At 37.7% G+C, this 26,492-nt stretch overlaps 3 protein-coding genes and 1 long non-coding RNA gene across 12 annotated transcripts in view; 2 read left to right on the forward strand and 2 right to left on the reverse strand.

The window, feature by feature from the left end:
• LOC136253064 (long-chain-fatty-acid--CoA ligase ACSBG2-like) overlaps nucleotides 1-6,479 on the forward strand; it is a 205,277-nt gene extending 198,798 nt beyond the window's left edge. The window contains exon 12 of the mRNA XM_066045671.1: nucleotides 6,217-6,479. Coding sequence (XP_065901743.1) covers nucleotides 6,217-6,361 — 145 coding nt within the window. The 3' untranslated portion in view covers nucleotides 6,362-6,479. The remainder of the gene's footprint in view (nucleotides 1-6,216) is intronic.
• LOC136253076 (uncharacterized) lies at nucleotides 2,676-3,269 on the reverse strand. Its single transcript, XR_010699941.1, has 3 exons — nucleotides 3,196-3,269; nucleotides 2,918-2,971; nucleotides 2,676-2,763 (listed from the first exon to the last, which is right to left on the reverse strand). It is a non-coding gene; the product is annotated as an uncharacterized lncRNA (long non-coding RNA).
• A 1,689-nt stretch (nucleotides 6,480-8,168) lies between the features above and the next one.
• Nucleotides 8,169-25,728, forward strand: LOC136253059 (uncharacterized). 8 transcript variants are annotated; one of them, XR_010699927.1, is made up of 8 exons: nucleotides 8,169-9,487; nucleotides 9,919-10,004; nucleotides 10,054-10,156; nucleotides 18,392-18,480; nucleotides 19,389-19,539; nucleotides 20,380-20,523; nucleotides 20,584-20,758; nucleotides 24,448-24,937. XR_010699927.1 is itself a non-coding variant. In XM_066045654.1 (8 exons), exons 1-8 carry the CDS (start codon nucleotides 8,975-8,977, stop codon nucleotides 24,955-24,957), a joined length of 1,275 nt encoding a protein of 424 aa, XP_065901726.1. In that variant the 5' UTR covers nucleotides 8,258-8,974; the 3' UTR covers nucleotides 24,958-25,728. The 8 variants fall into 8 exon arrangements, 5 of the variants coding, with proteins under 5 accessions (XP_065901726.1, XP_065901722.1, XP_065901721.1 ...); XR_010699928.1 differs by lacking the exon at nucleotides 24,448-24,937 and adding an exon at nucleotides 24,116-24,413; XR_010699926.1 differs by having other exon boundaries at nucleotides 8,216-9,487; nucleotides 24,433-24,936.
• Nucleotides 12,757-14,979, reverse strand: LOC136253345 (uncharacterized). 2 transcript variants are annotated; one of them, XM_066045999.1, is made up of 8 exons: nucleotides 14,466-14,979; nucleotides 14,255-14,417; nucleotides 14,024-14,128; nucleotides 13,706-13,973; nucleotides 13,617-13,645; nucleotides 13,434-13,566; nucleotides 12,924-12,988; nucleotides 12,757-12,864 (listed from the first exon to the last, which is right to left on the reverse strand). In XM_066045999.1, the coding sequence occupies exons 4-8, from the start codon at nucleotides 13,733-13,735 to the stop codon at nucleotides 12,789-12,791; spliced, it is 333 nt and encodes a 110-aa protein (XP_065902071.1). In that variant the 5' UTR covers nucleotides 13,736-13,973; nucleotides 14,024-14,128; nucleotides 14,255-14,417; nucleotides 14,466-14,979; the 3' UTR covers nucleotides 12,757-12,788. The 2 variants fall into 2 exon arrangements, with proteins under 2 accessions (XP_065902071.1, XP_065902072.1); XM_066046000.1 differs by lacking the exons at nucleotides 14,024-14,128; nucleotides 14,255-14,417; nucleotides 14,466-14,979 and having other exon boundaries at nucleotides 13,706-14,011.
• Nucleotides 25,729-26,492: the final 764 nt, after the last annotated feature.

The following is a 26,492-nucleotide window of genomic DNA, read 5'->3' on the forward strand; positions in this document are numbered from 1 at the left end:
TTGTGATTTGTCCCATTTTTGCTGTTGTGCATGTGTATCTGCACTCGTGACCACCATGCCATGTCAACTCGAAGTATGATTTAATTCGCCTATTGTGAAAGGTTACACATTAAGCTATTACATACAAATGCGCACTAGTCCGGGAAGGATCCAGTTATCCCAGAAACGGGACCCCTATGGGTGTGTCTGCTTTAGCACTAGCAAATCTTACTATTACACGCACTAAACAGTTTATAGCGAAGCTAGATTTTATTTCCTACATGATTTATAATGCCATGTTGCCATATGGCAGCTACTGCCATAATGGGTTTGTATGTATAAGACAGAATGGGCTAGTTTTGGCAAGATGTGAAATTATTGTACACATGCTACACTGTAATACAAATTGTGATGGTATCCATTTTTGATGTTGTTCCACTCTAGTTAGTCACCTATTGTTCTCATAGGTCAGAGACAAGATGGGGTATGTGTTGAAGATGGTACAGTATTCTAGTGGAGAACCTGTAGCTGCTGAGTACAGGGAGTGATCAGCTGGGAGGAGTTCCTCAATTGTGAAATTGTAAGAATTGGTTTTGTTTGTACCTGTATATTATATTTAAGTCATTAACACAATTTGAGGTGTAGCAGTGGTCCCTTCGTTATACGACCATTGATTGTCTGAATCTTCCATTATCCAAACTGTGACGACTATTCTATTAGTGTTTGTCTAAAGTTTTTGTTCCATTAGAGTACAGTAGACCCTCGGTTATCCGACCCTCGTTTATCTGAAATTGAAAAAGACTGTTCTATTAGAGTATTTCAACAGAGCTATATACATATATAAATGTATGGGCTTCATTTATCCAAACAATTCATTTATCTGCAGTATACCATTGCATGAGACATTTGTACATCGGGATTCAGATAACCCTAAACCTAGGGTCCACTATAATTTAGCAGGCTCTGTATATAAACAAATAAGGGATTCTATTATTCAAACTTTCAATTATTTGAACACACTCAGGACCCAGTGAGTTCAGATAATAGACCATTGTATTATATTGGATTTGCACAAAGGGGTCTTACACACACATCCAATTTTTAAGATCAATATATGTGACCAGATTTTACAAAACCAATCCAGATCACACAGCTGGCAAAACCACTCCAGTGGATAGCTACACTATCATACTAATAGTTTTGACCCTCACTACCACTCAAACTGCTGGAGGCTGGTTTCAACAGACATCTTTTCTGGGTGGTGTGTAGACCTCGAATGGTTGTTTCTGGTCTTGTGAAGCCCCTGGCTTGGCAAGAATCACACTGGTTTACTGGTGGACAGCGTTGTAAAGTTGGCCAGACATTTTTTGTGTTGATTTTGCTACATATCAGCCACTAAGGATCCAGCACAGCCCTGTAATCTCATGTCTGGACTCCAATTGTGATCTGCCTCCATTTTGAAGTCTATTCCTTGCCCACCCTGCCACCCCCCACCCCTTTGTGAGCACTCGTGATACTACTTCGCTCGTCCAACTGCTCACATTTTCTATCTTATTTGGTGGGAAACTCTACAAGCAGCTACAAGTACTGGAAGTGGTCTGAAAGGTAATAGACTGATACACTTTTATGTAAATTTCATACACGTGCTTGCTATCCTTAGCAAGTTATGTTGACTTGAATTCTTTAAAACCATTTATCTTGATGTGCGATTTGGATCATTTTTCCAAAATCCAGTCACATATATTGAACTAAAATTTTCTTGACATTCGCATATGTTGTGTAACTGAACTGTCTGCTGGGTATCCCAGTGGAGCAGGTCAGCTACACATTCTATTAGAGCACTCAGCTACAGTAGGAGTCAAAATGTAGTGAGTTCAGTTACTAATTCCATACCTGTTTCACTGCCCATACAAAAGCCTCAATAGTAGCAGTGAAATTTATCCCGTATTTCACTGGTAGCAGTGAAAAAGTTGTAATTGCAATTTCATTGGCTAGAATTTATGTTAACAATGTAGCACCAATGTACATAGCAACATTAATGCACAGCATGTGTATATGTATTATGCAGTAAGTATGGTATTAACTGGGAATAGCATGGGTATAGCAGTGAAATTTGGGATAAATACCACGAGTGTTGTATTGGAAATTTATTCCCATTTCCAATACAACACTCGTGGTATTTATCCCAAATTTCACTGCTATACCCATGCTATTACTAGTACAAACAAGTCACCATGCAGACAGTTTAGCTATAAACAAGTCACCCTATAAAGAGTTCAAATGTGTTTCAAGCCACCCTGAAGATAGTTCAGCTACAAACATATCACCTTCAAAAGAGTTCAGTTACAAACAGGTCACCCTGTAGAGTAGTTCAGCTACATTACAAGTCACTCAGTAGAGTTCACCTACATAACAAAAGTCTTCCTGTAGTGAGTTTAAGTACAATACAAGTCTCCTTATAGGGACTTCAGCCACATTACAAGCCATGGGACACACTATCATGTGTATTGATGCTGTTTTTTGTATAGGATGTACCAGATTATGAGGTGTTATGGTGGATAGAGAAACAGAAGCCAGGAAACTGTGTGCCTCTCTAATCTATACCTCTGGAACCACTGGACCACCAAAGGTACACACACATGTGCACTACACATATTATCATGCACATCACCAGTATTCACTACATCCCATGTTTACCTCTAAGGTGTTCTTAAGAGTTCCCTACATAGCATCTGGTTGAGTAAACCACACAGTAGCACCAGAACACAGTACAGCAATGATATCCTGTATAGAGAACAATGTGACATACAGGATGCTGATTTTGAGAATAGACTAAACAAAGGTCATACGCACGCACGCACACACACACTAACGCACACACACGTATTTTTGCACACACATGTGGCACTGCTGTATGTAACAAAGGATATTAACTCACAATCATTTGAGCTGCAATATGACTGAGTGGTAGATAACTGACTAACTGATCCTCCTATTGGGAGACACACAAATCACACACACAGTGTTGTACAGTATGTACGGTGATAAGTTCATTAATAGGACCATCTGCCTCCATATAAAGAGATGGCTTGAACTTATATAACAAAATCACAAAGCACACTTTAGCTACTGTACATATACACACACTGTACACTCAAAGAGATATGAGGTTGTATACATACAATACAATATACACATAGTACACATTCAACTCACAAAGGTCATGTTGTATAGTTCTACACAAATCCTAACAGTCCATGTGATGTTATCATGACTGACCATTACACCCTACACCAATGTGATCACATGACAACACGCGGCACCATTTCTTTCTGTATGTGTGGATTGCAGAGGTTCTTTTCGAACAGTTCTTGATTTGAAATGCTGCGTAACGGGTTGAACATAGCTGACAACGAAGCGTAATGGATACTTCACTTTTCAGACGATAATTGGGGTGCACAGCACCATTTTAGATGCAGTATGCGTGGGTTCACCAGTCATAATAATTAACAAAAAAGTTAACAAACAAATACACAGGAATTTTCGACTAGAGTAGGGACCATAGCACATTGATAAAAGTACTGAAACAAGCTGGAGTAGTGCACGATATTAAATCATGGTAAAACAATAAGAAGTATTGTATCCCTTCTAGAGGTGCACCGATATGGGAATTTACCAATTTTCCGATAACCGATATATTTACTACAAAATTACCGATTCCAACACCGATACCGATATTAGTAAAAATAACTGAGTGATATCAATGTGTATAAACAAACATCAAATAGCAATAGAGAGAACTGTTAGAACTTAAACTGTTTGTTTAATCAACTAAATGTTTGATGTACTTAATACTTAAGAGCATTTCTGCATGTTCTGGACTTAATCTGTTTCTTTTTTCACTATATAGGTTCCCAACTCCAGAAAACAGCCGTTCAGATGGAACACTAGTCGGTGGAGCACTCAAAAACTGCTGTGCCATATTTCCCAACAATGAATATCTTCTGCCATTATCATGCCACCACTTCAAAGGGTCACCTTTTTTGTAGTCAATAAGTGGTTCTGATAAATAATTATCCACCATTCCTTCAGCCCCTACTCCCACATCACTAGTTGCCCCAGCTTCCTCCAGTAGTTCAGTAAAACACTCCCATACTTTGCTAGATGATGACTAATCATTGTCCTCTGAAGTGGTGGTATGGTCATGGCATGCCCTCTTGTTAGGGGGTTCATCAACACCTGAAGTGTAGTTGCAATTATCAATCCAATTGTGGTGTTTCTGTTTCCATGTAAAAGTGATGCTTGAATTGTCGATCTAGAATAGTAGCAACACAAAGCTCATCTATCTGCTCAATGCCATCGAATCTGCATTCCAATGAGGTCAGTATCTCTGATTTCGTGATCCTTATTCCAGCATCATCATGATGTTTGTTAAACATTCTTTTCAAGATCTTCACCAATGGTACCACAGCTGAAATGCATCCTGAAATTATTGAGATTATCTTGGTTACTTCTTCAATTGGTTTCAGAAGTGCAATTAGTTGTCTAATTATATCAAGTTGGTGGCTGTTCAGCATTGTGATACCACCATGCTCAGTGGAATAAGCAGCCAGTGCCGTTTTTTGCTCATAGATGAATTCAAGCATGAAGAGTGTCAAGTTCCATCGTGTTGGTTCATCTTGCTGCAATTTATGTTTTGGTATATCAAGACGCTCACGTATTTCATCCAGTAAATTATAGGCGAGTGTTGAACGTTAAAGTGGCCTACAATACTTCTTGCTACAGCCAGAACATCAATGACCACCCGCTGTGACATCACACCATCCATTCATTAACAACTAGCTGAAGTTAGTGCGCAAAACAGCCAAACCCACTCAGATTAGCATTTTTGATGGCCTTTTTCATGTTACTGGCATTATTGGTCAACACTTAATGGATTTGTTCCATTGATATCTTCCAGTATTCAATCATTGATTCTATGCTTTCACATATCTTTTCCCCGAGTGTGACCCATCTAAATACTTTACATGTAAGACTGCAGATTTTCTCACAAAACTATCTCCTAACTAATGAGCAGTGAGGCTGATCAGTGATTGGTTGGTCAAGCTAGCGCTCCAAACATCAGTGGTTAAACTGAAATATGTTACATCTTTCAACACCACAGCTAGCTTTGAATTGATAGCACTTGCAATACCAGGGACAACATCCTCAGTAAAGTAGCGGCGACTTGGCAATGTGTATCTGGGCTCCAAGGTCTTAAGCAATGCAGTAAAACCTGTGTCTGATACAATTGAATATGGTTGAAAATCCAAAGCCATCATTTCATTGCACGGGGATCATTGACGTCCCTTGCCTCTGTTTCTACCAGTGATAACTGCTTCATTCCTGTTTCCTTTGGATCCTTCCACGCATTCTTTTCAGCTGCTTCTTTTTCTTTTCTTTAGCTCCTGCACCTTCTTCTTCTCTTCATAGTCTTTGAAATCTATAGGGTGCTCCCTCCTCAGATGGTGTATTAAATTGGAGGTGTTAAAAGTTTTAACTGTGAGGCCACCACGGGATACATCATTCTCACAACGCTGGCAAACTGCGAAACGCTGGTTGCGCTTTTAAAGTATTCCCAAATAACTGCTTTGACACGTGGCATTGTTACATACACCCAATTTCAAGTGCATGCGTTACGGTAATGGCTTGATGGGCGCCGAGTTAATAGTGTTTCTCTTGCCAGCTTTAAATAAAAACGCTTTAGGCATTATATATTACAGACACTGTGAGCTACAAAAGAGATTTTTTGCAATAGTGTACACTTACCTTTCTTGCTTATCACATGATGTAGGCTTTTATTAGTGCGTAATGCAGGCGATCTACGCTTAATGAATGATCGTTACGAAGCGATTTCACAAGGTGCATGTTTAATAATAATAAGTATAATAATGTTATACATATCGGTAATTTCGACTGTGTTTTACCGATAACCGATAATGCATATCGGTACCGATACCGATATTCATATCGGTGCACCCCTAATCCCTTCTGTGCTCAAGATACCATAATTGATATGCACAGTAGGGATATAACACTTCTTATTGTTTTACTGTGATTTAATATCATGCACTATTCCAGCTTGTTTCAGTACTTTTTATCGATGTGCTATGGTCCCTACTCTAGTTGAAAATTCCATTTTTTTTCTGTGTACTTGTACAATATGAATTTATGTGTTTTGTTGTCCTACTATTCCAGTAGTGGTGATGGAGAGGTTTGTTTTCGTGGTCGACATGTGTTCATGGGTTACCTGAAGGAGGAGAGGAAGACAAGAGAAGTACTTGATGAAGATGGATGGCTTCACTCTGGAGATGTTGATAATGTGGATGATAATAGCGAGTGATACATGTAGCATTAACATGCATACCATTGGGGCTACAGAAACGAGACAAAAATTTTAAAACTTTTCATTAGCATGGTGTATAGTTCAATTTGTGTTGCTTCTCTGAGTAATGGCTCGATTAAAACTTGCATATTTTTACTTTGTGGCTTGCGTAATTTTAGGAAGTTTTTAAAATTTCATTTTTCTTAAAATGCATGTTTGTGCAAACTAGAAAGGTTTTTGCTGAGACAGTCACAAATACATGAACACATTTTAAGGGTTCCAACACGAACAGTTGAAATATGCTGCATTTGGAGTGTGGAGTAATTTCTTACTTTATGGACTAGATCTATGTATGTATCGTATGCAGAGAAATTTTCGTGGTAAAAATATTTTCGTGGTTGGTCTGAGGACACGGAAATATTTTTAATGAAATTTTTTATCACGAAAATTTTGTTACCTCAATTATATAGCTATGATCCAGCTACAAAGGTTATTAAAGTAAGCACAGTATTAGATTAGTTCTTGTGCTTATAATGCATTATTTAAAGGCGTATACAGTGTTAAAGTGTATAGTTAACATCGTGTCACCACGTGCAGGTTGCCTCTTCGCGTCTGAGTCAGCTTGAGTCCCTTGGTCTGCAAGTAATTAATTCTGGTGCCACGCCCTGTTCTTCATGATCTGATTAGAGGCCATCAATTTTCCAGCTACACGGCCTGCAGACCGGGTGCATCACCAAAAGTGTATCTACAAATAAACCAAAGAAAGATAACTTTCAGATAGAGTACTAAAAGTTCGAGTAAAAATATTTTCGTGGGTTGTCTGCACCCACGAAAATATTTTTACTCGAAAATTTCTGAAACAAAATATTTTTACATGAAAATTTCTCTGCCTACGGTAGTTGAAGTCATATTAACTATCTTATACTCTAAATAATAGTTAGACATCAAAACACTGGGTTCTACGGAATTTAGAAACCTGAAAGGCCCTGTGTTGTGGTGCAATAGCAAAGCAAGGGCACTATTACAGGGTCTGAGGGTTCGATGTCTTAACTAATATAGACCACAGCTCATCATTGTACTTTCACTGCTGCTTGTTGTACCTTCACTGCTGCTTGTTGTACCTTCACAGCTGCTTGTGACACTACAAATGTAGCATCAACAAGCTCAATACACCTCCCTGTAACTTGTAATGGGTGTTACAGCACCTTGCTATCCAGTTAAATGCCCATGAATTGGTGTTTTTTTATCACCCCAGAGTAGTGTGTGAACCTGCAGAGTTTACTAATACCGGTTATTGGAAGGTGAATAATTGGATATTGACCGGTTATTGTCTGGTTGTAAATTAGCAGACATTATGGCACTAAATATGCCTGTTGGAAGCCTTAGGGTGGTACCAAAGTGACCATCAACATCCTGCCTTACAATAACAGCTATTACAAGCATGCATTTACACATACTTTGAGGTTATGTTGTGATGTTAACACTTGTCAGCAGGGGTAATTTATGGTGAACCAAGTGGGTGGGCAAAACTGATTTAAAGGCTTCTTAGCCAATAATTGGCTTGACCTAGACAATACTGGTTAATAATCAGTGTTTCCAAAGCAGTTCGCAACACTACCCCAGAGACAGAGATCTATTGAGACATGAACAAGGGATCTACAGGATTTAGATACCCAATGAAATTCAAGTATTTCACCTTGCTGTGGTCTAAAGTTTGATCATTTTCCTACAGTTTGTCAATTGTCACTGACTACAATTCCAATTTCATTGCTATTACAATATTTTACTGTACATACTCTTAATTGTACAGGGTGTGTATGGTGATTTTAAAATCAGTGCACAATGTTAATGGTGCTCTTTATAGTTCCGTGTATGGCTTTCTGTAAATTATGTTTTCTGCTATAACTTACGAACGGATTAAACTATTCTGCTAAACTCTTTTTATTTGCAATAAGCTATCACTACTGCACAGTTTAGTCCAAATCCCATGTCTTAACTCACTGTAGAAGGTAAGTTATAATGTTTCGCTTCTAACTAGAACTAGTCCCACAGTTTACGCCCTAGAGACTTGATTCTTTAATAAATACATCATTGAGAACTGTACAAGCAAACGTGCGTTTCTATTTTTGTTCTCTGGCTTCTCAGTTATCAGATACTCCTCTTCCGCTTTTGTGCTGGCACTAATGTGAACACTAAAATACTGGGAGACTGCCGTACAAAACCGTTGAGGAAACTGAGCAGAATCTGACACTGCAAGGATTTTTGGTTAGCTATGCTTTCTAAAGGAAAATTGAAAGAAGTGATTGATATTTTGTCTGGGTTGGCTGATGGTGATGAGCCTGGACCTAGTGGAAATCAAGGTCGACCACCGCGAGGTGTTAGTGATCTTCAAGGCTACACACTGAGCAGTAGGCCGCCTGGTACAGGCATACCCCCAACTGCGGTCTGAAACGCTTGTCCTTATCTTAGTCACGATGAAGGTTAGGACTGCAGTAGCTATGGTCATAATTAGTCGTACCGACTAAATGGACATAGCTAACTTGAACATATACGTAGCTAGCTACATGTACGCTTGGAAAGATTTTTGTCTAAGCTTAGATATGAAAATTTTTGTCTGCAGGTTCTTGTGTAATGGAGGCAGCGTCTCAGGTGATTAGTGCCCTTCAAGATGCTAGGGGAAAGGACAGCAAAGGGAAAGGAGGGAAAGGTGCAACAAGGAAGCAGATAATTAAGGAAGAAGTGGCTTCTTTGTTCAACAAGCAACCTAAGCTGGTTGCTTGGAAACATCGCTTCGTATGTTTGGGTGACCGTAAACAACTGCGGATACTGACAACCGATGCTGAGAAGGATCAACTATGCCGAGCCGGTTTAGGAGAGAGGAATGTGCAGTTTGATGACATGGAGTTAGAAGCTGAAGAGATCCGTGAAGTACTTTTTGTTACATTTCCTAAGCTACGTGATACGGGAGGGTTTGTACTTTGCAAGTGTCTGGTCAACTCTAGGAATTTGGTACCGCTGTCACAATTTGCATGGTCGTCATTAAAAACCTTGAAAGAAAAAGTAGGCTCAGCCAGAACGTACATCTGTCCTTTGCAGAAAGACTTGGACTTATCTCCAGAAGTGGAGGAACCGGTTGGTGCAGGGGTATGTGCTCACAAATGCTGTGCATGTCACAGTGCCATGTGGCATGGTGTGGATATATGTTTTGTAATAGTACAGTTGCATATTTATTAACTATACAAGCATGAGCTCAGGTACACTACACACAGATACAAGTATGACACAATGCACATATGGCTACCATGCAGTCAGTGTGGAAAATGTGTGGTGTTCCAATAACAAGCATGCTGTGTTTGTGTAGGTTTCTCTGCACGTATAGAGTAAAATGTCAGATAGCCAGTTTTTGACAAATCGTAGGGTTTTGCATGATACATATCAGGCATGTAGCTGGCTACCACAGCCAGGTGATTTATTCATTTATTTTTTTGCATAATACCGATGGTAAATTTATGACTAGTCAGTATCTTATGTCATAACACACTGTACTTTAACATGTTTTTGTTTGCTCTTACCAGTTACTAGAGAAATGCCTCACGTGTGAAGAGGTGGATATAGATGAGCTTCCTGCGCATCTCGAGGTATGTGCCGCAGTCGAAGAAAAGTTAGTGCCTGATAAAATTGTTTTGTCCTAATCAACTATTTCATGCCAGCAGTGTTGAAATTGATTCGACTTCACCCACGTGTACAGTGTCTGATGATGACTTGCCCCTGCCCCCGACAAGGATGAAACTGTCAGACGACAAGATGGATGATGTTAGTGAGCATCATTAATCATTCATTACCATTAGCTCACTGTGGTGAAATATATCCTTTTATTACAAGCATGGAAGTCTCAAGATAAGCCTGTCTTCTGTGTATCCATATACTATACGTGCATACATGTATATAGCCACTTGGTCCAGTGATCTGAGGAGAGAGAGGTAATGTGTTGACTCCTGTCATAGCCAGTTTTTTCCTCAGTGCATATATAGATTAGTCATTCTCTTGATGTTTTTCCTGTGAAAATTTTAACTGAGACCTTTGCAATGCCCTAGCTATGCCAAAGTTTTGCTATGCAGTATATGCCATGCCCAAACTGATTGGTGCATGTACATAATTATTATGGTGCAATTCATTTTAATAGTTCAAGGTGCCTCATTGTCTAGCCTGATCAATGACCACATGTACAGCCCCTGCTCCAATGGATGGTACAAGGTGAATGCCCATTGCATTGTTTATGTAAAAATAAAAATGAAAAAGATATTATTGCACCTAGTGAAATGCCATGATGTTGATGGAAGATGTGTACTGATTGGTAGAATGCTATAGAGACTGGACAAATACACAAGGCTCCTGCATACAGGGGGGGGGGGGTATCACGTATTGTTCAGTAGTAATAGGCATTTCTATAACTTAGTGCAGCTATAGGTAGCACTGCTGGTCTTACAATGGTACGTGTTGCCTTCATTGTCAACAGCAAAGGATCTGTTTGCCATTTCAGTTTTTTCGGTAATTGTACAGCTGATGATTTTAATGCTTTAAATGGCTTTATACAAGTAGTCACAACAGGATGAGTCTGGGCTATAACTGTTCTCTATCCCATTAACCACAACAACAAGAATTGTTAGTATGGGGCCTCATTCCATGCCTCTGACTGTTACCAAGTGGTCTAGCAGCTGTGACCAACAGGGTGATATATCACCTGGTGACAACTGCCAATTGTTGGGGTTGGGTATTATTTGATCTGGTGGTGTCACTGGGGTGGGCTTGTGGACTGTAAAGACTACTGGACTTCTGTTTATGTGGACGACTGAGTTTCACTGTATAAAATAGCTAAAAAGTATTTCTATACATATTTTCAAGATCGATTAGTGAGCCAGACCTTCTCAACGAAATAGCCAAGTTATCATGTACATAATTAATCCTTTTAAAATACTCATCCGATTGACTGATCCAGGTGACTATTCAATTTAGGAATTGCTACTGATAGAAAAGGTACAGCGTGTCTGACTAGCATGCCAGACAGCATGAAAAATAAAGGTAAAAGGCACCTCTGAATGTTCCTGGTTAGACTGATGGTCTCCATGCATGCTGTTTTATCCTTTTCATTTGATGTAATAGTTTGAGTAAGTACTCATTTAATCAAATAGGTGTAGAGTATTTACGTGCCAAGCTCTTGGTATCTGTCAGAAGGTTATACCTGTAAACTGTGCACTAAACTGTGAACTATCTCAACTCGACGAGCCACTAGTAGCTGTTTACAATCGGGATGTATAGCAATGAGCTTAGATTATAATCAACCCTGTTTGCATGCAATTGAGGGCAGTGTGTTTGTAAAGTGCAATAAATTCAAGGTGCATGCCCCATGCATATTTTCCCAACATCTGTATGTATATATATATATATATATATATATATATATATATATCAAGACTCACGGTAGTGAGTCGCACGGCCAAGAAACTACAAAGCGCACGCCCAATTAAAAGACGCGCGGCCACTACTGTGAGTTATTTACGTGTAGGGCCGGTTTCGCAATATTAGTCCTAAATTATGCAACATCTCTCAATAGATTTGTATTGCGTTACATGATAAAAAATCTTTAGGAGTCGTTATCATCATCATAGTTTTCTTGCGACCTCGCTAAAATAAAAAAGTAACCATTGCAAAATAAAAAAATAGGCGTATTTCACTTTATTTCTCTACCTTATGTTACAACTACTGTCACGTTATACCAGTCAACCAGTCAACATAGCCGTGTTTGTATAGTCCATCTAGCACTGACATTATCCAATCCTGGTTTGCCTATACGCGTATTTTCTTCAATCAACCTCTAATCCCTACAATAACTTTTAAAGACACGACGTGGACACAAACTCTAATGCCTGATAAACAAGTTGTGACAGCGTGCTGAACCGTAAGTTCCCTAGGGATGGCGTTTTAAGCAGAAATCTTTTAAATTCCATTTAGTACCACACCCCATGCGAGCATTTATAAATCGCCAGTTGTCTTATGGTTTGAAGAACAAAATCACTAGCGAAGGTGCTTTAAGCATACTCTTCAATTCTCTATTTACATGTAATTTTTAATAGATTAACCACAAAGGCCGATAAGGTGAATACAAAAGGTAACAAGCCTTTAGGGGTTACCACCTCTATGTAGTGTGTACCATGTAGCTTGTGTTGTGGCTTTCATTAAGTATTATGCACACACAAATGGTGCAACAAAATTTTGTAATGGATTGCTCGAATGTGGTTGGTGGTGTTGTGGCTCGAATGTGGTTCGTGGTTTGCCAGTGACCATGTATGAGTTGGGGTTGGTCCACACAACTTACACAATATTCAAATTTCATGATGGCCATGATAATTTCTTGCCATACAACAATGTGTAACAACGTTAATTAACATCACATCAAGACTTGACTAAAAATAGTTCCAACAATAGTGATGATTTCTTGTATGTCAGCATGACGATACTGAGACCTGTAAAAGAATAAGCAGGCACTGAAGTTAACCTTAAATTAAACACTCATGCAACTGACCTGGAACATCGGTCGCAACACCAAAAACATTTGTTTCGATATCTGATGACACAATCCAGCAGGCACTGAATTAAAAGAGAATGTACAAAAAATCAATATGCCGGGCTGTGTCAATAATAGCATGGATAATCAAAATGAACAAAAATTATATCCCAGGCTAAGTGAATGAATAACATAACTGTTGGGTAAGCATGTTAAACCAGAACATTAGGACATTAATCAAACCAGAACATTAGGACATTAGTCAAACAAAAGTACGCTATCACAACTTGGTCATAATACAATGCTTGTACCACTGGACTTCACACTGGTTGCCCAAAAATTGTGCCATTCCGGGACAACAGCATAATATTATGAAACAAATAGTTACTACAACACAGAAGGCTTACTGTTGCACTGTCTACACTGATATACCATAATTTAAAAACATAACAGGTGGGCATTAAATACAATACACTTAATATCTGGGTACTAAGAAAAAATCACTAACATCACAACATGTAAACTGACCTGGAAATTAACACCCTTGATGCCACTACAGTCTACACTGGATACTTGTTGGAACCCATCAACACTATACCTGATACATCTGAGTAGACTGACCTGCAAATTCACATCACTAGTATACAGTGATAATTGATAACTGCAAAAACAACAATTGCAATAATACAATTCTTCTGTACGTCAACTGACCTGAAATTCATGACACTCAATACCGAGACCTGTAAAAGAATAAGCAGGCACTGAAGTCAACCTTAAATTAAACACACATGCAAACTGACCTGGAACATCGGTCGCAACACCAAAGACATCTGTTTCGATATCTGACGAAACAATCCAGCAGGCACTGAATTAAAAAGAGAATGTGCAAAAAATCAATTTGCCAGGCTGTACCAATAAAGGATGAATAATCAAAATGAACTAAAAATATATATCCCATATGCAGGTTAAGTGAGTAACATAACTGTTGGGTAAGCATGTAAACCAGAACATTTGGTCATTAGTCAAACAAAAGTACGCTATCACAAACTGGTCACTGATAATTGATAACTACAAAAAGAACAATTGCAATAATAGAATTCCTCTGAATGTCAGCTGACCTGAAATTCATGATACCTGTATCTTTGTTCCTGCATGGTCTCAACTTAGATACGTACCATGATCACATTCAACTGCTAGTGGATAAACCAGTATGACCAGATGGCCTGCAAAAACCAACAAGCAGGTGTTAAATACAATACACATACCTAAAGCCTGGAATATGAAAAATATTATATAAGCATTATTCCACACCGATATAGTAATAGATTATAGGATGTTGTGGAACTTGCCTAAACGTGTAAACTTGAACATGAGGACAACTGCATAATCTGGACACTTGGAATTGTCCAATACCTGATGAACCGCAAGTAGGTACTAATGACATTCACTTCAACATTTTATCCCAGCTGGGTGAATCTCTTGTAACTGAGTAAAAAGGTGTTTATTTTCCACCTGCAACCAAAGTTCTACATTTCTGTGGTTGGGTGTACATAAACTGACCTGGAAAATCAGTATGCCATAGGGGTATGGAAATGGTTCCTTTCCTTCTGTTGTGACATTACTTACAGCTGACTGGTAAATGATCATCGATGTCCCCATGGACCCCAACAATGAGTATACCAATAACTTCACAAGTTGGAATGAATTTCCTTTCAACATGTGGTGGAATGAATTTCCTTTCAACATCTGGTGGACAGGTCCAAAAACCCTATCGCACAAACACGGTGAATCAGTGTGTGGCGATGTGACACGTTGCACAAACTTCACATTCGTTAGCATTCAAGACCGGCATATATCATAGAGTCCCTCAGTATTCTTGCCAGACTCTTACTTTTTCAAGCATTGCTCAAGCGATGTAGTTTCTCACGAGGGGCTCGAGTTTCTCAGTAAAGTCGAGCCGATTAAAGTACGCCTCACCATCCAGTTACATTCTTAAACCATTCAATTTAAAACCACATATCATGAGTGTCCGCTTAAGGTAATTAGGGACTTTCCACGAGATTTCCCCTAAATAGATCACGTGTTAGTTGTCAAACTGGTGGATTCTGGTGGTATACATGGTTCAACAATGCGGTAAGTGTAGTATAAGCTGTCAATGAATAATTGTTTGTGCACTGCTAAACTAAGTTATTTTTGTGTGATAAGCATGCTTGAGGAAGAGTCTGGGGGACGAGACTAATGTTTTGACAGCAGTTGATGGACAGCAGTTGATGATGGCCAGGCAAAGAACTGCGAGAAGAACTACTATGATAGTATGATAGTAGGGAAAAATTCCCACCCCTATAGCTCTGCCTAGGGGCATTAACTAGCATTATCTACAGCTACTGTATTATGTTGCTGATATGTACATTCAGGCCAAGAATAAAGGTGAAAGTGGTAGTAAGGCTCAATCCTATTATTCTGCTGAACAGGCAAGGGAGTCTGGGACTCTGGGGACATGTTCCCTCAGGAAAGTACAAGTACTACAACTTTTTTGTTTTAATTGCTTCATCAAGTATAAAAATTTCAGTCAAAAGGTGATGATCGAGCTCTGGTCTTATGCACTGGTTGGAGTGGTTGTATCGATACTGCACTGTGACATCCTTGAGGGGTTAGTGCTGGATTTGTCCATGGCAATACCATTCCATCTCCCCGAGTCTTGATGATTGAGTCCTCCATTCCTTTCTCTGCTGCTCCAATCCTGAAGTTGTGACCACAGTCAAAAGGTGACGATCGAGGCTCTGGTCTTGCATCTATACTGTACTGCAACACCCTTGAGGGGTTAGTACCGGCATTGTCCATCGCAATACTGTTCCATCTCCCATATACAAGTCTTGATGGTTGAGTCCTCTATTCCTTTCTCTGCTGCTCTAATCCTGAAGTTGTGACCAAAATATTAAAAAATGGTTATAACATGATAAATGATTATGATGATAACAATTACAAATGTATTTATAGCTGTGTAGCAACTGTGAACTAATTAGGCACTTGCAAGTTTAATTAGGTGTCTGAAGCATTTAACATGCACAGATATGAGATATATTCGTCACGTACAGGCAGTAAAGATAAATTTACTCTAATAGAACAGTCATACTACACCGTAAATTCATACTTCCGAATTTACGGTGTTATGAAACAATCATTATTATGTATGGATTTTACTGACTCTCCAAGATAATATTCTGCATTAATGTTAATTGCTCATTTCCAAAAAATTACCTTTTAAACCAAATGTAGAGTCTATCACTGACAAAAATGAGTGATATCCACCCCAAAAACACCTTCGCTGTAAAAAAGGCGCGCCCAAGAAACTACAAGTACCTGGAACCCAATGTAAAAAACAACAAGAAAAATCAGCTTAGCTGAAGTGAAAAGTAACTGGTAACTTAAAGCTGATATCTGAAGCGGCCAAGAATACAATTACTAAAGTTTAATCCATGCAAGAACACCTTGGCTATAAAACAGGTGTATACATGAAAGTAACTGGCAACTGAAATGGCTGATATCTGAAGCGGCCAAGAATGAATGGTCATATACAACTAATTCAAAAATTTAACACTGAACCTTTATAATTCAGCTGTGTTCTATATTCACTCTTGCTGCATCGTAAAGTAATTTCTTTTAACTCTAATTGGCTGGTAATTTGACCGCCTTTTTTTGTTCTATTATACTGACTATTAAAAAAGGCGGCCAAATTACCAGCCAATTAGAGTTAAAAAAAATTACTTTACGATGCAGCAAGAGTGAATATAGAACACAGCTGAATTATAAAGGTTCAGTGTTAAATTTTTGAATTAGTTGTATATGACCATTCATTCTTGGCCGCTTCAGATATCAGCCATTTCAGTTGCCAGTTACTTTCATGTATACACCTGTTTTATAGCCAAGGTGCTCTTGCATGGATTAAACTTTAGTAATTGTATTCTTGGCCGCTTCAGATATCAGCTCTTTAAGTTACCAGTTACTTTTCACTTCAGCTAAACTGATTTTTCTTGTTGTTTTTTACATTGGGTTCCAGATACTTGTAGTTTCTTGGGCGCGCCTTTTTTACAGCGAAGGTGTTTTTGGGGTGGATATATATATACCAGAAACATATTGCAGTCTATATACGTAGTACCCAGCATTATGTAGGAGTGCGGTAATTATGCCAGAATAATTTTCAGCATAATGCCAAAAACCATTCTAGCATTTTGAAAGAATTATTAAATATTTCATGAATGAACGATCGATCGAGATACTCTAATAGAACATTCACGTATATTTATTCTAATAAAGCAATCAATCCTATTTTTTGCATACTACATATATATATATATATAATCAAATATCTTGTTTATGTGTAACAATTAACCATGGAATTTTAAATTAACAGTCAATTCTACATTTCTGTTTTCAGTTAATTTTCAGAATAATGCATAAGTTTTGGAGCATAATGCAAGCTTTTTCCAGGAAATTCTGAATAGAATAATGCAAAGAATTATGAGCATAATTACCTCAGCCCTAGCATTATGCCAACTTGAGTAGAGTGTATGGATGTGAGCAAGGTGAAGAAGCAACTGCACACATTCTACCATGCATTGTGCACAATCATGAATGGCGCATGCATTATTGGCATCATGCAGATAGTTTGCACCTGTGTGCAGAAACAATAGTTAACTGTGTTAAGTAAGACCATAAGGAGATGTTTGGAGTGTGTGGGATGATCACGGATGCAAATTTGTTATGCAGATTATTGAAGATTGGAGAGCATTTCCACAGCAAGAATTGTCTTGGTAGCACAGATCTTTGTAGGAGTGAAACTGAGTGGTTATTGTTTTACGTATTAATACCAGTGGTGTGACATGCTGACTGACTTCTTGGGCCTAACTGTCTAGATTCATGTGAACATGGTTGTTTGGTTATGTGTGATGGGTGACTAGCTGTTCCATCCACACCCCCTTGTATTAGCCACCATGTGGACTGACATAATGTCGTAGACTTCCAGGGGGTGTCTGAGTCAACTACCCTAATAGAAGTGTCACATTTTGAAGTTACTTGGTTTACCTGTACCAATGCTGTAAAATAATTTAAATTTGTATCTCAAAACCTAAAAGTTTTCCTGGGGGCATGTCCCAGACTCCCAGAATGGCATCCGTGTCTTGCATGCTTTAAACTTCACGTAGCTCCACCTCTAAACTCTTTAGCCTGACATTGATACTGTGCCAGCCAAAGCAAGCATAAGCAGCCTATATAACAATGTCAGATTTATCTCAAATTTGATTCAGATTTATTCAATACATCAAACAGGCTGTTTTAGTATTCATTTTGCTGGCAAGTGCATGAAGACAAATGGTAATTTGTATTTTTATGAAATATTTGTTGTAGCATTGCTGAGATATAGGTACATAGTTACACAGCTATAAAGGGATATATGACAACAGTATATAGTAGCTCTTTTTACAATCTAGGATGAGGTGAATCGCATTGAAGATAAAATGATCAGTACGGCAATTATGAGAAGTCTCACTGGCTCCACTTCAAGTAGTGTTCAGAAAAGGTAATTAACTTGTATACATTTATAGGTAATATTTGATTTACGTACAGTACAGTAGTAGTACTATGAGTAGTCAATCATACCAAAATGTTTGACCAATTTTGAAAGTCGTCGATAGCTGATATAATAACAACAGCTGCTATGTATCAACAAAACTATGTGCAGTGCAATATAGGGGTGTGGGAGTTGTGCCCAAAATAGAACCATCAGCAGAATAGTTCATTACCTTGTGGGGTGTGGGAGTTGTGCCCAAAATAGAACCATCACCAGAATAGTTCATTACCCTACTTCTTTAGTTGCTAAGTATTTTTCTAACAAAGATAGGAATATGTACCGGTAGATTTAATGATTTTTACTGTTCCACAATGTGTATATATTTTGATTATAAAAGCAAAGAAGTTGTAGAAAATTGGGACTAACTACATTATTATAGAGGTCTAGATGACCTCCCTTGTTTCATGACTTTTATTTGTACTCGATTATAAAAATTTCGGATTTTCCATGAATGATAGTTGTTGTTATTAAAAGAAATATGGAAATGCTCCGCAATCCTTTGAAGCAGTAAATTTAGCTGTAGTGATTAGACAGGAAAGTTAGCAATATGCCTCTAATCTATTCATACTGTATGATATTGCTCTATTAGAGTAGAGTAGGTGATACTATCTCATATTTTTTTAATACTAATTATTATGCTCAGAACATTTCTCAGTATCTGTACTTTGGCACAATTCATGCGTCACTAAAACTTGATCTACAGAAGCGTACTTGTTTTGTGCACTTACGAAAGCATGTAAATTTCCTTATTTATGTATTTATATTTTGAATGTCTTTTACTTTGTTGTGTGGGGTACTTTAGAAAAATATTAGTGTGTTACGTGCATGTTGGTGTACAATGTATGCATATAATATAGTCCTAGGCCCAAAGAGGAGATCACACTTGGCCAGCTACAGGGGAGAATTTGTAACCCCCCAGTTGTGTTGAACATCAGAAGAGGAGATGTACTGAATGATGCATTGAGTGAGGCTAAAAAGCAGAAGTTTTATAATGACAAGCATATTAAGGTATTTGTGCACACACTGTGCATAAATGTATTCCATGCATTGTTTAAATGTGTAGCATGGTGGAATAGTCTTAAACCTGCAAAGAATTTCTGTGTTTACGCAATATGGGCACGCATGACGACGTTAGGTGGGGTAACTTAATTCTTATAGCCTAAAACAACCCGTTGTTGAAAAGTGTGTCCACTGGGCTACTTGGAGAAGGTTAAATGAGCACTGTAACTACAGCAGCTTACTTATTATGAAGCGATGAACAACAGCAAGTTGCGTCTCCGTGTTCCGGCATTCTTGCCATGACTTAAATTTCAATTGTGGGTTCATATATGGCTTGATAGAAAATTTTATGGCAAAACGTGGAACTTGTTGCAAGATGATAGGAGCAACCACCATCAAGTTAAGGATGATTTTATAAAGGGTGTGCATGTTTCCTTACCGAAAAGTTAGTTAAACGCCTAGTATTGGCCTCACCGTTTAGCGTTAGGGTAAAACCCTGGGTATCATTTTAATCCTTGTTGCATCACAAGTAGAATGGTATAAATTGTGTAGCCATAGGGTGGATTCTTCAAAAGTTACAGCGCCTTTCGCAAGGCACATTTATTTGGGCAGTTTCAGCTGGCCTATGCGGATTTCAGGGTTAAACACCTTAAACTTGTTTTGGACCTGGGTTAAATGTGGTGGCATATATATGTATGACTTGTGGTAAACAAAAGAGCACTGTACCAGCCTGATGTCATCTCTGAAGTAAGGATTGAATCATGGCTGTAGCTAAAAAAAATTTTGTAAATGAGATTTGTTGATGTGCAGAAACAATGGTCATTGTGATCATTTAACTTGTTTTAAAAGGTGGTATTTGTTGGTGAGGGGGCTGTGGACCAAGGTGTACCCAGGAGGGAGTTTTTTCGATTATTGGCTAAAGAGTTTGGTAGCAGATGTATGGTAGGAAAGGAAGATTACAAGTTTTGGTTGGCAGACGTTGGTGCACTTCAGGTATGTGTATTCCATTCATTGTAAATTCCCTCCTATCACATGAATTTTTTTTTAGAATAGGGATTACTACTACATGGGGGTGTACACAGTAATGTCCATATTACAGGGAGGTTGTGGAGTACCCATTATGGCAAAGCCTGTGTTTGATTATCTCAGTGGTATAGGCGAATGCACGGGTATTGACATCAATGAGAGTGAAATTCCAGATGGTTTGTTAAAGATCATTGTAAGAAAGGTAGGTGAAAGCTGTATGCACGCTGTTCTGTTGCTGTTAAAGTGCTAATATAGATATGTATGTGGTAACATTTTGTCAGGCAGAACTAAACAAAAATCTGCCACTACACGAAAATCTATTTAGATAAAAATGTGCCAGGTAAAAATGTACATACTCCATAAAAAGAAAATTACTGACATTATTACTTTGGTACAAAGTGCAATTAAGCTAAAACCTGTTCAAATTCACGTGTGGTATAAGAATATCTTGACTGGCATTTGTACACATATACATGTAAGTTATGGGCATTTGGTAGACCAAAAAAATTTACCGTTGTCAATTGTTTTTTGGAACAACCGCCTTTGATTCTTTGTGCACATGGAGGAATATAGAAAAACACTAAACTGGATTTGGGAGTGTATAAACAGTGGAATGGACTACTGGAATGGTGGAATGGAATTTTTTAAAGTTCGATATCTTTTTACATCCAAATAAGTACAACTCCTCTCCTTATGTAAACAAATAAATAGGATTCCCCTTGAAGTCAGCTTATTTAAATATGAATATGAATGAATGTGTATATACTGCAGTTGGCTTTCAACTCCTGTGTAAATATGAATGGATGTGTATATACTGCAGTTGGCTTTCAACCATTATTGAAAATGATTAGGGTCTAACTCTAGAACTATAGATCATCAACTGATGCGTGGCATTAATTTAGTCATACTGCAAAATCAAGTTGACAAATGATACCGTACTGTTTATGAAATATCAAAACCGCTCAGCGCTAGTGAGTGGGCCAGTACTGTTGACCCACTAATCCAAATAGTAGTCCGGATATGTAAATAAGACAGGCTCCTTGGCAAAATTTGTCCGTAAAGAGTGCAAAGGTACAACAGAACAGAGCAGAGTACTAAAGCTAACATGCAGCTTGATCACTCAGAAGTGAATGTGGAGGGGAACATTCTAATAAAGCAGTCAAATGCATTTTTAACAGAGCAGTTGAAACTTGAAAGCTACTCTTAGAATATCATGAAATATCTATAAGAGAATATTTTAATGGGCATATTATAACAAGGGTATAAAATTATGTAGGAGGAAGGAGTGAGAAAATGTAACAGCCAGATAGCCCAGATCTTGAGTTGTCCTATCTCATGGCCACTCAAATCTCATAAGGAACCAAGTATTTATTTAAAATAGTTTGCATTGTCTACGGCATCATGAATCTGGTCCATGTTGATGTTTAAACTTTGTCCCTACACTCCCACACCTGTGCATGATTCAGCATTTTTATAGTCACTATCAAATCTGAAAACCACTTTGAACTTCTAGCTATGCCTCTGATAGGCTAAAGCAATTAAGTTGGTCTAGCTGTCTGCGATATACACAGCTGCTGATGGCCAAGATATCTCTCAGTGTAGAAAAACGGTTTAAACTATAGCTGTCCTACAGTTCTTGTATGACAAAATCGGTGCATATCGACGTGACCAAGAAATTTTTGATTGGTTGTAAACACTGAAGTATAATCATCACTTGAACATGATTTTCTGCTTCACAAGAGGTATATAGTACGTATATTAAGAACTGCTGTACGCATCCAACTTATGTACAGCACTTTCTTTTAAACAGAATAAATCATAATGCTAATAATAATTCACACTGTGATATTATACACCAGCATTTTTGGCTGTACTATAAGCAATGCAAGTAAGATATAAATATTCTTGGAACTTTTTAATCAGTGAATGCTCTATTAGAGTATTCCACTATAAAGTGACTATTTTATTAGTGAGTATCGATCTAAGGAGCTATGTACAATGCATTTGAGTACTATATTCCAGTTTGCATGCACTGCGAATATCGACCTATTTTCGTGGAATTAAACTCCATAGTTTGAAATATTCACCTCATTATGTTGGCATAGCACTTCAGCCTATTATGCTGGCATATTTGATGCAGGGCTACTGTTGGGTATAAAACTGTATGCTTGTTTGCAACATGCATGTGGTTAAGCTAACTCTTTTCGTATTCTTTTTCTTGCATTAAACATGTGTGCTTTATTTTAAAGGCATAACAGGATGATGGTGCTAAAAAAAATCTATTAATACCACGGACCGTAGAATCTCATTCAGTTTCCCAAAACCATGTAATGTTCCTTAAGATTATTGGCATTGTCAGTCTATTATGACATATTCTCAGAGAAACTTTTATTGCCTAAAACTAATTCAACATATTACAGGGTGATGTAATACCACAGCAATGGTTAGGTTTGGCAATGTGGTGAAGTGAAGAGTTATCATTTAGGACTGATCATGAGTGATCAGGGATTTTTAGTATTCAAGTATTCATATAATGGATGATCGAGTATACAACCATCTTTATAAACATGAACCAGTCCTAGCAGAATAAACACAAGAAGAAAGGTTTTAAATGGTTCGCAACTTTGTGAACCATTAACATTTAATGGATTTGCGAACCATTAAAAACCTGGATTCCATTAAAATCATATCGTCATTTCAAGTATAGTAAATGGCATTGGTTTGACTATGCTTGCTGACATGCATATAGTACAAATAATATTAATTTTATAAGCTATTATCCCACAGTGCATGTGGCATGCAGTTTATAGGTATAGAGTTAGAGGAATGTACTATACTTATATTTAATTTTTTATATCCCTTCCTTAACCAGAGAGCTATATACAAAAGGAATTACACCTCACCTGCACGCACATCCACTCAAGCACACACACGCATGCACATACACGTCTAGTGACATATTGGCCCATTTGGGCCAATCAGAGGTGTTTGTATGTGAGATCAATAATTTTTATACACTAATAGTACAATTTAATATTAAATACTCTAATAGAGCAGTCATGACAGTCAAAGGATTCAAAGCATACGAGCTGTGCAGCAATCTGTGTAAGCACAAAGAAAGCTAAATCATTTTATGTTGCAGTGATATACTAAGTGGCATACGCCACTTATTGGCACTGATAAAGTACTATGAATGCTTTTTTAATTTGCCTTCCTATATCATTATGGGACTGTAAGTATTTATCATCAGACCCATCTATATAATAGCTATCTTTGTCAGAAGGCGCGTATGCAGGTACCCTGTGCCCCACCATATCAGTGGTCATTTCCCATTACAAAATCTGTACACCATAAAAGTTGGTAGCATTTATGCCCATGCATGCATCTTGCAATCACTACAGTTATAGCTATTCCTAGCTCCTTTTGCTTATTCTGGATCTAGCTGTCCCTGTTGTATGTTCTTGGGAAGCCAGTGATTATTAGTCACCCTCCCAATGCAAGAAGACTAAATTCTGTGAATCAGGGAGTCAGAAACATAATACTGTAATAATTATTATAGAAATCCTGTTGAATGCAGAAGGAAATCCAGACCCAAATGATGACTTGTTCCACAGTTGATATTGTGCACAGTGTTGTAAAATATTATGAAAATACACAATGGCATATACGGTACTTTATCTAACAATATAGTTTGGTGTGACAATTATTGCCATGTAAACAGGAATATATAGTACTATGAAACTTTTTAACACATGCCATCCATCATGCTGCTGTTATACAGTAAATACTGCATGTAGTAGTTAGCTAACTGTTTGAGATAAAGATTGTGATTCTTTGGGCTATTTATGTATTGTTATTTTGACACACTTATTATAGCAAACCAAATTATAGATGTGGACATTTCGTCCTTGAAGAAGCTCAAAGCTGCATAATATAGTCATGAATTTTGTCATAATACTTAAATACAAAATGAAAATGACATCTATAATCAACCTACATGTCATTGAGGGAGGAAACGTAGGCGCTTTCAGCACTGTGTGTGATACCTGAACACCTAACTGTGAATATACACACTTGATTATATCTCATCAGACATAGAGGCTCATTGATCACTGAACTTACTCCAAAATGGTAGAGACTGATGATACTGGAAAACATTATGCACACTGAATAAGATTAAGATATTGCAGCAGTGGCAGCCCGCAAACTACTTGCAGAACTTCGTGACTTTGGCTACATACAATATCTCCATAGCAACTTGTTCACAGATGGCCAGTGTGTATATACCACATTGCATGCATTTGTTGTGACAATCCTGTTGTCTATCATATGTGTGACCCTATTTTGGAAAACCATACATTTGGGCACATCAGCCAATTTTCTTTTTTATAGCTACATTGAAGCACTGAGTGGTTATCTACCTTATGAGAAAATTTTGTGATGATACGTTGAAGCATTCCAAAGATATGGCCAATTTACTGTCTAATACATTAGAAACCAACTTTTCATTATCAGTTTATAGAAGTGTATAGTGATCAGGTGTGACAAATTGATAACAAATCACTTTGTTGACAACGATCACCATTCTTACAATCTAAAATTAATGAAAAGAGATTCTTGAGAGTTTAATCGTGTGTTCTTTTTGCTTTTTCTAAATTAAATCACTTGTATTATTGTCTAAAGACAAGAAAATGTTTGGTTTTGGGAATGAACAAATCACCTAATTTGTAAGTTAATTGTTGTCCCACGCATTGTGAAACTACTACATGGTCTGATATAATTCAGTATATCTCCTAGATAAAAGAAGCTATGGGTGTGAAATTTCACAGCAAGAATATGCAGAAAAATTAATTTTAAAAAATCACTGAAATTTTCAATTGACAATTCCCACAAATTTTGCATGTGCCCAGATGTATGGTTTTCCAAAATAGGGTCACATATATAGCAGGGAAACACTTGATCCTAGGGGGGGGGGCAGCATATGTACCAAGGGTTACTTTAAAATCTCAACTATGTATGTTTATCGGCTATGTGTTATTATATGTTTGCGACTGTGCGTGTGTATGTTTATGCTTGCAATTGCAGATGAACGTAAAACCATATACTACATGCATGGTTTACTTGCATGTGTGTATATACAAAACACAGCTGGTTACATTACAAAAATGAATTAAATTTGACCAATACTACAAAGACTGATTTGTGCATATACAATTGTATTTTAACAATTCTGCAATTGATTATAACATCGTAATTTTGTTATACCCAAAGGAGCGATATACATGCATATAATTTATATTACAATCCTATTTTATATAGATCATTACCACATGCATTATAGGTATATATAAGGCAGAGAATATGTTAAGACAACCACAAAATAATCTCAAATGCTCTATTACACATGCAGGGTATAGGTAATGCCATCAAAATTAGCAAATGCAATCCCATATTTAACAGCAGTTCCAAAGCTCAGCTTTTATATGGATGGATAAATCTTGAATTGTATGAAGTGAAACTTCAAGAAGAATTGTTCATCTGTATATGTGACCAGGCCTGCGAAAACAGGGAATGTAGGCACAAACTACACCCCATCACTCTAAAGGTCATATCTCAGCATTGGAAATGTATATTTCCATTCTGTAACTTGCATCATGATGCCAAGTAAATGCTTACTAAGCGCTGAAAATTGCTGTACCATAGCATAATGGTACAAAATGTTATGAGTGATGAAAGTGTGAAAAAGTAGGCAAAAATCATGTGCCCACATGCCCTATTATTGCAGGCCCAGTCACATATGCTCTAAGCTCCAGTTTGAATGCATATACATGTTCCCCATACTAGTTCTGGGTGCCATTCTGACACCAAGTTTATAAACAGCCAAGAGGTATTCGAATAACATAATTATAGCTCTGTATATATGGTGAATTAGTCAA

This window comes from Dysidea avara, chromosome 4 (genome assembly GCF_963678975.1).
Source record: "Dysidea avara chromosome 4, odDysAvar1.4, whole genome shotgun sequence".
NCBI lineage: Eukaryota > Metazoa > Porifera > Demospongiae > Dictyoceratida > Dysideidae > Dysidea > Dysidea avara.

Bases quoted from the DNA above. Each gene is read 5' to 3' on its own strand.
- LOC136253059 (XM_066045649.1), top strand. From the start codon at position 8,975: ATGGAGGCAGCGTCTCAGGTGATTAGTGCCCTTCAAGATGCTAGGGGA. The intron at 20,524-20,578 runs GTATGTGTATTC...ATTTTTTTTTAG, and splicing joins CAGACGTTGGTGCACTTCAG to AATAGGGATTACTACTACAT. The intron at 20,759-24,447 runs GTAGGTGAAAGC...ACCAAATTATAG, and splicing joins TAAAGATCATTGTAAGAAAG to ATGTGGACATTTCGTCCTTG.
- LOC136253345 (XM_066045999.1), bottom strand. From the start codon at position 13,735: ATGTCTTTGGTGTTGCGACCGATGTTCCAG. The intron at 13,567-13,616 runs GTCAGTTGACGT...TTGTTTTTGCAG, and splicing joins TTGAGTGTCATGAATTTCAG to TTATCAATTATCACTGTATA. The intron at 12,989-13,433 runs GTCAGTTTACAT...CTTTTAATTCAG, and splicing joins TCAAGGGTGTTAATTTCCAG to TGCCTGCTGGATTGTGTCAT.